Source organism: Cyprinodon variegatus, unplaced genomic scaffold (assembly GCF_000732505.1).
Source record: "Cyprinodon variegatus isolate N-32 unplaced genomic scaffold, C_variegatus-1.0 Scaffold199, whole genome shotgun sequence".
Taxonomy (NCBI): domain Eukaryota; kingdom Metazoa; phylum Chordata; class Actinopteri; order Cyprinodontiformes; family Cyprinodontidae; genus Cyprinodon; species Cyprinodon variegatus.
In genome coordinates this window covers 797,291-811,907 of record NW_015150652.1, presented here as the reverse complement: position 1 = coordinate 811,907, position 14,617 = coordinate 797,291, and the positions used below count along the sequence as shown (strand labels likewise).

Here is a 14,617-nt window from a genome sequence, read left to right as displayed (position 1 = left end):
CCCTTTTGTCTCGGCTCCTTCAATTAAGCCTGAGGAGAGGCAGACGGAGCCCATGTCTACAACCACTTAAACCTCAACAACAATAGGACCCCCCCAGTTTCGCTCTTGTTATCTCTCCATCTTCTCTTACACCACTCTCTTTTCACACCTCTCCATAATAAAAATTCTATTTTCAGTGCTGTAGCCCAATATTTTCTCCCTCCCTCATCATCCTCCCTGCTAACGTGATTCGCCTACAGCCTTTTTTCACCTCTTTGCTCTTTGAGGGTTTAGCAGAAAGATTCCCGCCTCTCCTTGTTACCCCCCTTCTCCACTTCCTGTGCCTTGCTTCGGGGCAAAAGGAGATGAAGAATGGAGAGACTAAACATTTTAGTTTGCACATAGCCAGAGAAAAGAAAAACAGTTTAATTTCCCCTGTGTGGGGCCAGACGGATTTATTTTTTCTTTCTCTGGCCTGTGTATGATTTTTAAACTTCCCCTCCACTAAAATGAGAACCTAATGTATCTTAACCAATTTGCAACAAAGATAAAAGCCCATTTTCACCATCATTAGCCCTAACACCTAAATAAACCTCACTACAACATTATATATTCAATGGTGTGCTTCCAGCTGTAGCTGCTCAGCTGCTAAGCATTATTCATCTTTGCATAAATCATTATCATCATGTAATTCAGTTATTTTCAGAGGTCGGGTGGGTGGACATCATGTGGGTTGACTTCATCAGAACAGATGAAACTGAAGAGAGATGAGAAACAAAGGGCAAAGCGAGAGGAAGAGGAGGAGAAATCTCAGGGCCGAAGTTGAGCTTATATAAGTACTTCACCGAGGCGGGGTAAAATGTGCTGCAGTGGCCAAGTTGAATCAGATAGTTATATATAAAGTGCGTCATCATAACTCATTTATCACCTCACGTTGTGAGATGAAACCCTATGTGGCAAAAAAACTCTACACTAACTGTCAAGTTGGAAGAAAATTATACAATAGATTTGGTTTTTATTGGACAAATGATCTAAATAGAGTGATCGATAGTCTGTAGAGCATGTTTCAGTTACTGTAGAGCTGGATCATCCAGGCCCAGAAAGTAAAAAGCCTGTACAGAGATCAGTTCCAACCATTTGCATTTCCAGCTACACAGCACAAACCAATCATCTGGTTAAGTGAACAGGATGAAGGAAAACAAGGCAGGGTTTTAATTTCTGGACCTGGATTATCCATCTCTGGTTTCAGTTGTGCTTCTTTTGTAAATATTGAAATGTCTGCCTATTTCTCATTTTTTTCTTTTTTCTATTTGTAAAATAGCTTAAGCTCAGTCAGATTGGGTTTACAGCACATCTGAAACATAATTTTTAGTGTTGTCACAATGTAAACCTGAATAATTTACCAGAGTCAATTCATTTTAAAGGCAAACTATAACTTTTCTTAGGATGAAATCAATATCTTACACCCTTTCAGGATTTACATTTCTTATTAAGTTCTACTTTACCGTTTAGAATCCACCACAATGAACATATTTCATTAAGCCATCTTAAAATATTAACTACTTCTTAAAGTTTTTTGCTATATACCTAAAATATTTTGGGCTGGGATAAGTCTTATGCCATATATAATTTAAATTGAACTACACATATTGATCTGGGAAGCCTCATGTAAAAAGTGTTCGCAAAAGGGCGGGACATACAATACACTTCTGATTGGGCACTTGCCTCCCATTTGGTAACTATTCCTTGATCTAAGTTGTCTACTGAAAGTTGAACCTCAAGTATTTTTGCAGTTTCTAACTGGTTTTCTCAGGGACTGCCCTCTGGTCATATTAAACTCCATCTATCGTTCCAACAACTCTCAACAGCTCCCATGTACTTGCTTGCAAAAAAGCATTCCTGAACCCCATTCTGTCACACTGCTGGATAAAAAGGATAGAGTACTCAGGGAAATACTAATTTGTTAGTTTTCTGTCAGACATAATGCTTTGCATGTTGGCTTCGTAGGGTTGGGATGTCGAGAGTTAGTTCTAAGGGGATTAAACCCTGAATGTTTCAGAATTCCTTATGTTTCAAAGTGATTCAAACAGCTTAATTAGCTCCTTAGATTGTAAACATAACCCACGACATGCAACCTACTCTTTTGATTTAATTATACTGTACCGTAACTTACCATACTGTGCCAATTCTGTAGCACTGTTAAAACAACATAAAAGCTTACTCTGTCTCTCTTCTGGATTTATAGTGAGACTTTGGGATAGGTAGAATCAGCTGGTTTTCTGATCTCAGGTGTTTTAAACAGGGAAACATCAACCATGCAGATCACTGGCATTTGTGGACCAACTGTGGCTAAAATCTTTTCTTTCTTTCACGTCAATTTCTTCAAAAAGGATGCATTATAAGATGCAGACGTAATACCTCTACTGGCTATAGATTTTTTTCACCTAAGCTGTGGATCTTTGCAGCTTCAACAAAGTTACAGTGGAGGAAAATTATACCTTTATCAAATTTTCTTATCAGGTGACTCCCAGTGCTGTGGTTGCACAAAATTATATTTAGGAGTATTTGAGAGGGTAGAATACAAATGCATGACAAATTTGTAAATTTGTAAATCAAACAAATCTGTAGCCTTGCCTGTTGCCCCTATAATTCTTAATTTGGCTCTTAACTATGCAGAGAGTTTTATCACTTATCTGTTTTCAATGTGAAAAACTGTAAAACGATTAAAATATGTGTGTATCTTTGAAGGTTAATATAAATTATGTATATATTATGTTTTCTACTAATATTTTCTGTCAAGACTTTTGCTTTGTTATTTTTCCTTGAAAATACCAAGTTTGATTTGATGTATTTCTGTCTCATATAAATGCACAGTGTTGCATTATAAAATACTATAATCCGTTAACATGTGTTAGACAAGTGAGTGAGTCAAAATTATGAAATAGCAACACATTAAACATACCGGCATTGCCAATCTAAAAAAAAAAAAATAAAAAGGTGTTCTGCAGTTTTCTATACAAGAAAACTTGGAATATCTGCCTGAGGGGACTTACCACCATGTAAAGCTACCATGCAGACCCTTAGCTGTGAGCCATCTGTCTTCAAACTGATCAAGATTTATTTATATATCTCCAGCAGAAGATGTTTCTCTATTTTCATTGCTTGCTTATTTCCCTTGAGATTCAGAGTCAGATCAGATAATTGTCTTGATACCCTGGGGGGAATCAGAAGGTCCACATCTACTCTTCCTTACAGAGAGAGATACCATTGTTAAAATATACCTTGTTCTTACAAAGAGCAATTAATTGGAAATCATCTCTAATTGGAGATATTTGTTGAATAAACTTAAAAAGTAGCTGTGCTTGTACTTGAATAAATTCCAATCAGTATTGCAGAAAAGGATAACCCAGTAGCTCTAAGCTGGTGTCATTGGAAATAAGATCATTTTGGTAAATGTCTATGTTATTCAGGAAAGAAAATGGTATGCTTGTATGGTTAAACACATTTCTTTGTCGGCAGGGAGACAAGGGTTGTTTTTTTCCCCCCAAAATGTTTCATGCCTGTACATGCCTTTTTGAATTGGAGTTGCCAGAGTGTGAGGGTAGTTCTCCTAGAAACTAACTGTTCAGATAAGCACAGCAGCTTTTAAATTGATATCTGATTTTCTGTTCTCTTTGCTGGTTTTTATCTGGGCTGTGTCTTATTTAGAGAACTTCAACTATATTTCATTTTCTCAGAAGCCATAGATTTATGTGAAAAACACATCTGTATTTTTTTATTTTTGCATTTATGGTTTGCATTTTCCACATCATTAGACAATTATCCAGTAATCCGTAACATATGCATGCTAGGCGTGATGATGCAATCAGCTGGTTTTCCTTAGATAAAAAACTTTGAACCAATCTGCCTGTATGATCTAGTTGAATTGTCTCTGCAAAGTGCCTTGAGATGACATGTGTTGTGAATTGGCGCTACGTAAATAAACAGATTTAAATTAAATTATTAATGGTAGCCACTGATAATGTGAGAAATATTAACTTCAATCCTCATAAGATGGTTTTGCTGTGATCCCCTTGGCAACATGATTAGCATTAAGTTTGTGGTCACCTAAAATTTGTCTACATCACTATAGGAGAATTTCTGTCAATGTTTATTGCAGAATTGTTTTAGTTTAGCCAGCAGGTTATGTTTGGATATGTATATTTGAATAGACTTTGACTGGGCCAAAAAAACAACAACTTTTTTTTTTAACCTTAAGCCCTTCAGAGGTGGAGCTGCTAGTTTGCTTTCAGTTATGACACCAATGTGTTTGAGCTTAAAGCGCAGGAATTATTTTCAACATTCTGCTTCAGAATTATTATCCTGGGAGCAGAATTTGTGTTCCCATCTCGTATGTCCAGTTATCCATATCCTGCTGAAGAACAGCGACCCAAGATCATCACAATACCAATACCAATAACTTTACTCTAGGAATGATTGGATTATTTTGAATAAATCCAGAGGTTTTTTTCCCTATGTGTGAAAAAAATTGGTTTACATCACATATCTCTAGGATATTTTTCTATTAGTTTTAGCAGTAACTGTATTTATCATCTGTTCTCCTCTGTATCCATTTTACTGATGTTTAAGTTCCTCTTTGTCTGCTTTTTTTTAGGGCAAAGTGTTCCCAACATTTTAACGTGTGGATCATGTTATTGATGGAAGGGCAGAACCCATTAATGAGGGGGAGAAGGTGATCCCGCTCCTGTCAAACAGGTGGATATATTATATGTAGAATCTTTGCTTTTAGATAAATGCAACATAGAGATTTTCCAGCTAGAAATGAGAAAAAAGACCTTGTTTGTTAGTCTCCCTCTCCTCACAGCTGAGGGACTGATAGCTTGTGTTTGGAAATGTGTAATTCACAGAGGACAAACTGATCTGACAGCAGCTGGCATTGCAACTGTTTCTTCCTAAATAGTATTAAGCACTAAACTTAAAGGGACACTGAATGTACCTAAAAATGTACCCGAAAACCTGCTTTGTTTTGTTTACGTTTGCAAATAGGCCAAATTTAGGAAGGATTACAGAACCGTGTAGAAAATATGCTGAAAAAGTATTCTTTTAGGTGTCTGTGTATCATTAGTCCGAACACTTTTATGTTTAAATAAGAAAATTTAGATTTTGCATTCAAAACAATGTCAAATAAGCTTTAGCCATATACAATGTGAAGGTAAAACATTTTCAGTTATTAGGCTCTGTACACTCTTTCGGTTTTATCGGTTTTTGATATTGTGTGCAGCTTTCCTGTGCGTGATGTAGTAACCAAATTAACTGTTAGGATCTGATGACACATGTCCAAAAAAAAAAGTTATCGGATTTCCAACTCATCTCTGGACGAAGATTATTTGAATTACAGTTAAATTATGCAAATAAACTGCTAAAAGGCTTTAGGTTCATAGGGTTCTCACTTGGTCAAGAGTTTTCACTTCCTTCTGTGGCAAGCTTTATAGACTCTTGCATCTTTTTTGTGATGGACAAATATAAAGGGTTTGCAGGATAAGTACCTTATGATAAATGGAGAAGCCTCATAAGAAGTGTATTGTGAATCAATATAAAATTTTTGCTCATAGGGACATATATTCCTGTGAATAAAATAAAAGATATATAAAAGTGTATAAACAGACATTTAAAACATTTGTTTAAATGTCTTACTTCTAATCAGCTTTGCTCAGCTGTTAAACATTAATAGGATCTGACACAGTAGCTTCTGCAGCAATGTCAGTAAATGAGTTTGAAGAGAAAAAAAAGTGAAATAGAGCAAAAACAGAGACAGCTCATGTTTTCCTTTTTCTCTCAGTAAACACGTTTAAGATGATCGCAGTTACATTTCCTTTACATGACCGAGATCTAAGAGATATATTTTAAGCTTTTGAGCGGATTACTTATTTATTTATGAGGCGCATAGATGTGTTTATTCCATCATAAAAAAATCACTGACAGTGAAGAAGACAAAAAAGGGGCTTCAAAGCCATATAGACATAAAAGAGAGTATAAAACGATGCCTAAGATAAGAGATATAAAGACTTACTACTGTCAATTTAACCCTTACTTGTAACTGTTTTTTAAAGTGAAACCTTAAATAGCCTGGTTACAATTTTTTGCAACTTAGATATAAACACTACTTTGCAGCAAAAAAGGCAAAATCAAGAGGTTATAAGTGGTCTGCAAGGTCTTTAAGCTCAATAAAACTGTTTCATAGAATCAAGGCAGTAATCTAATGTTATTAGCTGTGCGGTATATGTTACCTACTGTATGTTAAGTTAAACAAAACTTAATAAGTTAAAGGTATAGTGGAGGATATTTTTTTCCGGGTGGATCATCAAAATAAGTGGCCCTACTAAATGTCAATCAGTCTGGTGATAGGTTTACGTAAGGCCGTCCTACGTGCTTGTCTCTATTTTCACTGACAGATGGTGAGTCTGACATAGTGGAAAAATTGCAAATCTTCTTTGGAAAGTAAGCTTGTATGAGCGATGCAAACAGCAACTCTTAAACGGAGCTTGCACGAGGAGAAATGGGCTCGTGCATGCTCTCGAACGCGTTTAATAGGTGTTCCCTCTCAGGACAGGCACAGGGTTGTTCACGTGCATTTTTAATTCTTTTTTTTTAAGTCTATAGGGCGGGTCTTTAAAAAAAATTGTGAATATCTTCCGCTCTACCATTAAAAAAAAAAAAAAAAAAAAAGCTAATAAAAAAAAAAAAAGCAAATTTTAAGAGTTAATAAGAATTAATGTTCTATAACACAAAATTGTATTTCTTTCTTTCTGTAATTTCTTACAGAAGCACTATGGATAATTTTACCATATTAAGGCATTGACTGTTTTTGTAATTACACCTACCTTGTTTTTTCAAAAGTTATAAGGTCTTGTTCTGACCTCTAATGACACTCTTGACAAAAAAAATATAATAATAATTTCAAAGTTTTTTCACTTAGTGCCCTAGAAAGGGTTAAGAATTAGGGAATCAAAGTAATGCTGCAGTAGCCTGTTAAAGAGCTTTCATGCCACAAAAAGAAAAGCTTGATTCCAAGTGAACAGTTCTGGACAAGAAAGAAAAAAAAACGTTTTTGAATTGAGAGGATGAGAACTTAATGTTTACTGCTTGCTATCTGTTGAATATAATTTGTATTACATTCATAAAACTGTTTTAGAAATGGCTATACTTAATATAAAACAGGAAGTTTATTATTTGTTTGTTAGAATAAATTACTAACAAGGCAACAGAATTCTTAATGATTTGTAAACATTTAAATGAAGGTTTGACTTGTCCAAAGTCAAAGCATTACAGTTATTCAAATGCATAGAAACAATAGAAGCTATCCAAGCAGGTATGACTTTAGCATTGATCCTTAAATAAAATAAAGAAGATCATGATCATGTTGTTTTACTTATGAAGTATTTGAATCAAAAACATCAGAATCAAAACAATCCAGGGGTTAAAGAAGGTTATACATTATAGTATGCATTCAAATATGTTTTCTTCTCTGGTTTCTGCTTTCTCAACAGTTAAATAATGGGAAATGTGGAGAGTCAGAATGGGGAAAGTGGTGTGTATGGCAACGGAGCGGTGCACCTTTCACGCAAACACACATCCCGCTCACTCCGCCTTACCAACAAGAAGACGGTCACTCGCCGGGTGAGGCACTCTTCCACTGTCAAACAGGAACACAGAAACTCTGAGACCTCCACTCGCTCCTCCAGCACACCAAGCATCCCACAGTCCCTAGCAGAGAGTGGATTGGAACTGTTCAATGGCACAGATGAACTGGGAGAGTTGGGGATCAACCCTCATTGGACGCAACGTGTCTCTATGACTATTAGGACAGACTCCTATCAGCATGAGGATGAGCCCTTAGCTACGCCAACCCCTGAGACCTCAGAGGCAGACACGATTGCTCAGGATGGAGAAGAGGATTCGATAGGTGAAGGAGATGCACTTGGGGATGAAAGATGCCTCCAGAGGATGACAGAAGGCTCCAGAGAAGGAGGCGCTTTTAAAAAGAAACGTTCAAAGTCAGCAGACATGTGGAGGGATTACAGCCTGGAGTGCTCTATGTCTGACCTGAGCCAGGAAAACCTCACCAGCACTGAGGATATAATCGACGGAGGAGAGGAAGAGGAGGAGGAGCACTTTCCATGTCCGAGAGGTAGTGCAGGCATGTGATGCCGCTTTAAAGTCCATTCTTCTTAAAAACTCTTACAAAATATTGTTTTTCCATTCTTAACCTCAATGCTCTTTTCTGCTGCTAACATGTTGATAGACATATATACATATATTAGCAGTATTAACAATAAAAGTATCTATATTTCCTGAAAGGCATCTGCAGGAGGTATTGATTTAGTTCACGATGCAGGCAATGAGAAGGGAAAAGGGTGAGAAAATCACAGGCACTGACTGAGTGAGAAAATGATTTGAGAAACTGTGCTGATTGAAGATCTGTTACTGTCCATCATGTAGCACTTCAGTTAATCACAGGTTTGCTAGTTTAACTGGAGCTTTAACATCAGGCAAGGGCTGTTAACTTAACTGATGAAGGAATAAAAAGGCTCCAATAAGTGATCAGAGGACTCAGCATAATATAAAGGCTTTCTGCATTCACACATACAGACGTTGGCAATCAGAGTGGACATTGGGATTCACAAGACACACAGTAGCAATAAAGAAGTCAAAGATGAAAAGAAACAAAACTGCAATTCCTCACAAAATAATTCGCAGCCTGTTTTTCCTTTATTCTCATAAAAATGCCAGAGAGAAAAAGGTTCAACTCTGTAACTGAAAGATGAATTGGAGTTTTTGAAGATTTACAAGTTTGTTGCAGAGCATTAGTAACAATTGCAAATAAATGACTGAAATAATGTTACTTATTTCCTTCATTCAATTCAAATATCTAATCTAGTTGTTATTTGCAAACAGCACGTTTCTCTGCTTTGAGTGTCAACCACAAACAGAGTTAGGGAACCCATGAGAAAAAAGCTACTTGTATGAGCGATGCAAAAAGCAGCTTTTACACAGAGCATGCACGAAGACAAATGGGCTCGTGCACGCACTCGCACGCATTTAATAGTCGTTCCCTCTCGGGAATGGGTACATGGTTGTGCATGTACGTTTTTTTTTTTTTTTTTCAAGTGGAGAGTCTTTTCAAAAAATCGTGAAAATCCTCCACTATACCTTAAAGTTATTGTAAAATTCTGGTGTTACTCATATAACATTGTAAAAGCAGTGCAGGGGTTATCATGGGAATCGTTTCAATTGGTAGTATTACAGATCAATTTGCTTCTTATTCTCTAAATTAATTGGAGATTTTCTGTTAATATTTAGACCAGAACTGATTTTCAGATGATTTTGAGGTTAATCATTTTGTAGGTTTTTCAATGGATAAAAACACCTTTTTTAAACTAATTCTAATGAAATTACAGAATTAATTAAAGGACTTGTATTAGACACTGGATTTAATGTATTTGACTCAACCTGATATTTGCAGGTTTCTTCTCTGGATTTTAGAGAGTTAAGACCTTCTTATCCCACCTCTGGTGTCCTCTTCCTTCTACTGTACATTTAAAATATGCACTAATTTTGTTGTTGCTCTGAAAAATTTTTTTTTTTTGAAGTTTGCAATGGAAAAAAAAAGAAAGAAAGCAAGAAATGCTTAAAAGCTCTCATAACTTGTGCAAGGTTTTGCAGCTGCCAGCATGTCAATGCTCTAAAAAACATCAACCTTGGAATAAATGCTTGTTTATTTCATAGGCTCCACTGAAAGAGCTTCCTCCCTGGACCATTTGTGCAGCCAACAGCGTGCAGGCCTCCGAGGTCAGAGGAATCGCTACGCTAAAAACCACAGAGAAGCCAACTGTAACGAAGATGCAGAAGGAGACGATGCTTTAATGTCTCCAAATGAGGAGGACAGCAGTGGCTATGTAGCATTCACCCTCCCCTGTCGACGATCTCACTGTCTTTCTGAGGGGCTGTCGGCTCTGGGCATCCCTTCTGCACCCTGCCCTGCCTTCCAGGGACGGCGTGCACACACTACTCAGGTTAGATCCTGTTTCTCAGGTCTCCTTTTTTCAAATCCCCTTTCTCTCTTCAGAAATGACTGAGAAGGACATCGTGGATGAACGTTTTTACGTAAGCTCAGTGGGTCAGGACAACAGTCACTTCAATGCTTACCAGTCAAAGACATCCAGGGGTGTCCTGCATTTTACTGTCAACATTTTCTTTAATCTTTTTTGTCTTTTTTTTCCACTGCTTTTGTACATTTATTTCACAAATACTCACCTATAACACAATCGTATCATTTAATTGCAGCTGAACAAATTAAGGATTCATAGATATCATAATACCTGCCTTTGGTTTAAAAATAAACCAACAGGGCAACACTGAGTGAAGCATGCACTGTATTCAGCTGATTCTCATAACTCACATGCACCTTTGGAAAGCAGATAATCTGAAGAGCTTATTATAAGTTGCCTGACTAGAAAGAGGGAGTTTTAAGATATAAATAGATCAAAAGCACAGCAAAATAGAAACAGGTTATCGTTAGTAAGAAATAAGAGAGCTTTTTTTGTAATTTTAAAATGTAGGTGGCTTCATTTTGAAAAAAAAAAAAATCTATACTATTTAAACGTCTACTGTATGAAGATTTCCTGCACATTAAACTTTTCAGGGATTTAATTTCAGCAACTGTCCTGCACTGCTTATTGTATATTCACAAAAATATATATCATCCAAGCGTAAATTTCAGCTGTCATATTGATTTAAGAAATCAAATAGCTATTCTTACACTATCAAATTGGTTATTTAGGTCACTATGAGTGTAGTTTAATTCACTGGATTATATTTTGATGGTTCAAATAGACATGCATGAATGATGGGTTTGCCTTGTGCTTTTTGTTGGGCAGGACATCTCGGGCGTCTTGGGGGAAGGAAGCGAGTATGGCGACAGTGGCATTGATGGCGTTGCTACAGAGACGGACGCAGACGGCGAGCTTATCTCGCGGCGGTGTAAAGCCATGTCGGCCTCCTTCTCACTCTACTCAGCCACAGAGAGCAGCGTCTGTAATGGGAGTGACAGCGGGAGCAGCAGCGCGGGTGGAGGAGAAGGAAGAGGCTCTGAGGGATGCAGAGGAGGAGGAGTGTATGAGAATTTCCGGAAGGAGTTAGACAGCCAAGTCTGGGTTAGTTGATGCGTTTTTCCTCATAATTTGCATTTTAATTTCTTTTTCTAATGTATACTTGCTTCATTTCTAAAATGTTTCACTTTGAATCATTCATCAGACTAATCAGGGCACAGATTGCCCTGAGGAGGCCTGCTCTGCTGTAAGTGATGAGCAGAGCAGCGGCACGCTCAGCAGCGCCTTTCCACCTGACGCTGGGATTGGCTGCACACAAGGCACAGTCAGGAAAGCTGGAACCTTAACTGTGAAGAACTTCCTGGTTCATAAGAAAAACAAGAAGGTGGAACTTGCGACAAAGCGCAAATGGAAACAGTACTGGGTGTCTTTAAAAGGTACTGGACATGTTGGAAGGTTTTTAGCCTACCGGTATATATATTTTGTTTTGTTAAATAAAATGAAAGATCTCCAGGTTGCAATTCAAAAACCATTTGTGCCCACATGGTTTTCAAAATGATTTTACATACTGCTCCATATCAGCCCTTATGAATATTCAGCTCATACTTTACTGCGTAAGATGATTTAGAGGGAAACATTTGCTTCTGCACATGAGCGATTTTTAAAATTTTATTTTTATGCCTTCATACCATCTGTATCTGAACCATATCAGATTGACTGGTTAACCATTTTCTTGTTCCGGCTGTGCAAGATAAGATTCTGCAACAGATTTCCTCAAGGTGAAAATAAATGATGTATCCAACCATACCGAATCATATTATATCATCTTCCACTATGGCTTCTGATGTATGGCATCACATATCGTATATTATTCTGTTCAGGACAGAACCTGACTAGCCTATATTACAAAATATCACATTCACTTGTCTCATTCCTAAGTCAAAATAATCTGCTTATAAATAAATCCACAGGTTTTGATTTTACTTTTTTTTTAAACCTTCTTATTTGTCTGAGAGTTCAAATTTATGTTCAGACCATACTTGTGCTAAGATAGGCATTTTGTAGTTAACCTTATCTGGAAACAACCCTGAACAAATTTCCATTGCTAGTCCTGTTGTTGTAAATCACACAAGTGTGTTTTGCTCTTAATAACCTTGTTTTTTTTTTTTACATATGGGGAAAAAAAAGAACATTATTTCATGAAGAAAACCTTACTGCTATAGCGTCATACTCAGAAAAGCATCTTAACATGACCCTGATTTGTTTAATCTTCTACACTCCCTCCCCTGTTAGAATGTAATCACATCAGACTAAACTCAGCCGATGCCCTTGTTTGTCACCCTTACTGTTTTCTCACTCAGTGCTTTCTGTGGTGATGCATTAGCTCTGCTCAGCCTCGTCACAATTTAATTTCATGGCAGGATCTGTGTCTAATCTAATCTGGTCCTTTTAAAATTCATAAGAAACAGAATCCAAAGCTGCATTTCTCTTTGCATTTTCTGTTTATTTCAATTTTCTAAAATAAGCAAGAGTGGCTAATCTTCCTGACCTCGAGTTAAAAGTTCATAGCAATAAGTAAACACTGCTTTGGCTAAATGGAATAAATGTTGTATGTGGGCTTATCACAGTGTCTCCATTTCCTTTCCTCCTTCTTTTTTCTTGTTCTTTAAGGCTGCACCCTCTTCCTGTATGAATCTGATGGTCGCTCTGTAATTGACCATAACAGCGTTTCCAAACATGCCTTGTGGGTGGAGAACAGCATCGTACAGGCCGTGCCTGAACACCCCAAGAAAGACTATGTCTTCTGTCTCAGCAACTCGATGGGAGACGCATTTCTATTCCAGGTGGGAAAATTCCAGGAAAAAACTAATAAAAGTTTCAATTGCCTTTTTTGTTCTAAGGGACAATCAATTTAATTGTAATTGCACTGAGAAAACACATAAAAAGGAAAAGTAGCAAAGATGGATGACCATAAAATATAAGATTTCCTCTGAGGATTTGTGTGTGTCTGACACATAAATGCTTGACCTTTAGCCATGTGTGCGGAAAACGACAGTCCCGTGTCTGTGTTTGTTTTATGTCTGACATGTTTAAAGGCCACACTGTCAAACTCTGACAGCTATCCACAGCAGTGACTATTGCATATATTGAAACACATTCATTTATATTCATGAAATCTCCCCATAAGTGCCCCATCTCTCTACTATAAGCCAATGAGAAAGGATTATTTAAATGACAAGAAGATCAAATTGACATCCTTATCTGTAAAGTAATATTGTAACCTACATTATATAGCTGTCAGTGGCTTGCTTTGTTAAAGAACAGAATTGTTTATAAAAAATTTTCTTTTTGGTTTTGTTTGGACATGTGATTTATGATGCAAAACTATAATAACTATAATCAGAGACAGGTTGTCAGAGAAGGAAAAAAAAACTAAAAAAAGAAGAGGAGAATGTGGAGAATGCATTAAAAAGTTGCCAAAAAGTGATAAGGTTACGTTTGGAACAACAAACTACTTTTATCTCTCCCTAGACGTCGGGCCAAACCGAGCTGGAGAACTGGATCACGGCAATTCACTCTGCGTGTGCTGCGGCTCTCGCTCGGCAGCACCACAGGGAGGACACCGTTAGGTTGCTCTGGACTGAGATCCGCAAACTGGAGCAGAAGATTGACATGGACGAGAAAATGAAGAAGATGGGAGATATGCAGCTATCCAATGTCACTGATCCAAAGAAGAGGAAGACCATTCTGGAGCAGGTATAAAACCTCTATAACTACAATCTGATTGATAAACAGGACATCAGAAATAAAAAAAAAATTAACTCGATATTAAAAATTAGAACTTACTGTAACATCCAGATCACAGCAGTATATAAACTTTGGTTGTGATCTCTTATTTTAATGCGTAAAGCAGCTCCTTTTAGTTTTGAGGAATCTCACTCAGCGGGGCTCTAAATCAGCTTATCTGTAGAGCATCACTCAGACAAATATGCTTCCGGGGGCATATTTAACCACAAATATTTTAAAATGATCACAGCTATTCAAATTCATTGCTAAAATTGCTGTAACATGCTGAAACACATGCAAAGCCCACATGAATGATTTTGTTTGACAGCTGTTTGAATGAGTCCACACTTTAATTAAAGATAAGGTAATAGTGTTTTTTTTTAACTTCTTTTATGTGAGAACTATTATTTTGTTTAACTCCATGCTGATCTTGAGAAAACCTAAATGTCAAATTGCATGAAAAGTCTTTTAGATGTTTAAGTTGCTTAAAAAAATGAAGTTAATAGATGTATTTGATTTTCCTCAATAAAGCTGTTTGTTCATCTCCAGTCAGTTTCCTCCGTTACAACTGATTTGTCTGAAGAGAACTATGCGAAAGTTGTTTAATTCAGAAACTGGTTTCATGTATCTACATATATTGAATTAAAAGGTATTATAGAAAGTGTTCCCTATGAAGCTGAAGAAACAGATGATGGCAAAAACTAATGCAAATAAGGCCTAGTTTGTGTTGTGTTCATGTTCCA

General features: G+C 36.9%; 1 protein-coding gene across 1 annotated transcript in view; it reads left to right on the top strand.

Annotated features, from left to right (window-relative positions):
• LOC107087930 (T-lymphoma invasion and metastasis-inducing protein 1-like) overlaps positions 1 to 14,617 on the top strand; it is a 73,674-nt gene that overhangs the window by 18,217 nt on the left and 40,840 nt on the right. The window contains exons 2-8 of the mRNA XM_015379785.1: positions 4,634 to 4,734; positions 7,527 to 8,167; positions 9,766 to 10,052; positions 10,917 to 11,192; positions 11,293 to 11,524; positions 12,759 to 12,931; positions 13,620 to 13,844. Of these exons, the coding sequence (XP_015235271.1) occupies positions 7,534 to 8,167; positions 9,766 to 10,052; positions 10,917 to 11,192; positions 11,293 to 11,524; positions 12,759 to 12,931; positions 13,620 to 13,844 (1,827 nt within the window). The 5' untranslated portion in view covers positions 4,634 to 4,734; positions 7,527 to 7,533. The remainder of the gene's footprint in view (positions 1 to 4,633; positions 4,735 to 7,526; positions 8,168 to 9,765; positions 10,053 to 10,916; positions 11,193 to 11,292; positions 11,525 to 12,758; positions 12,932 to 13,619; positions 13,845 to 14,617) is intronic.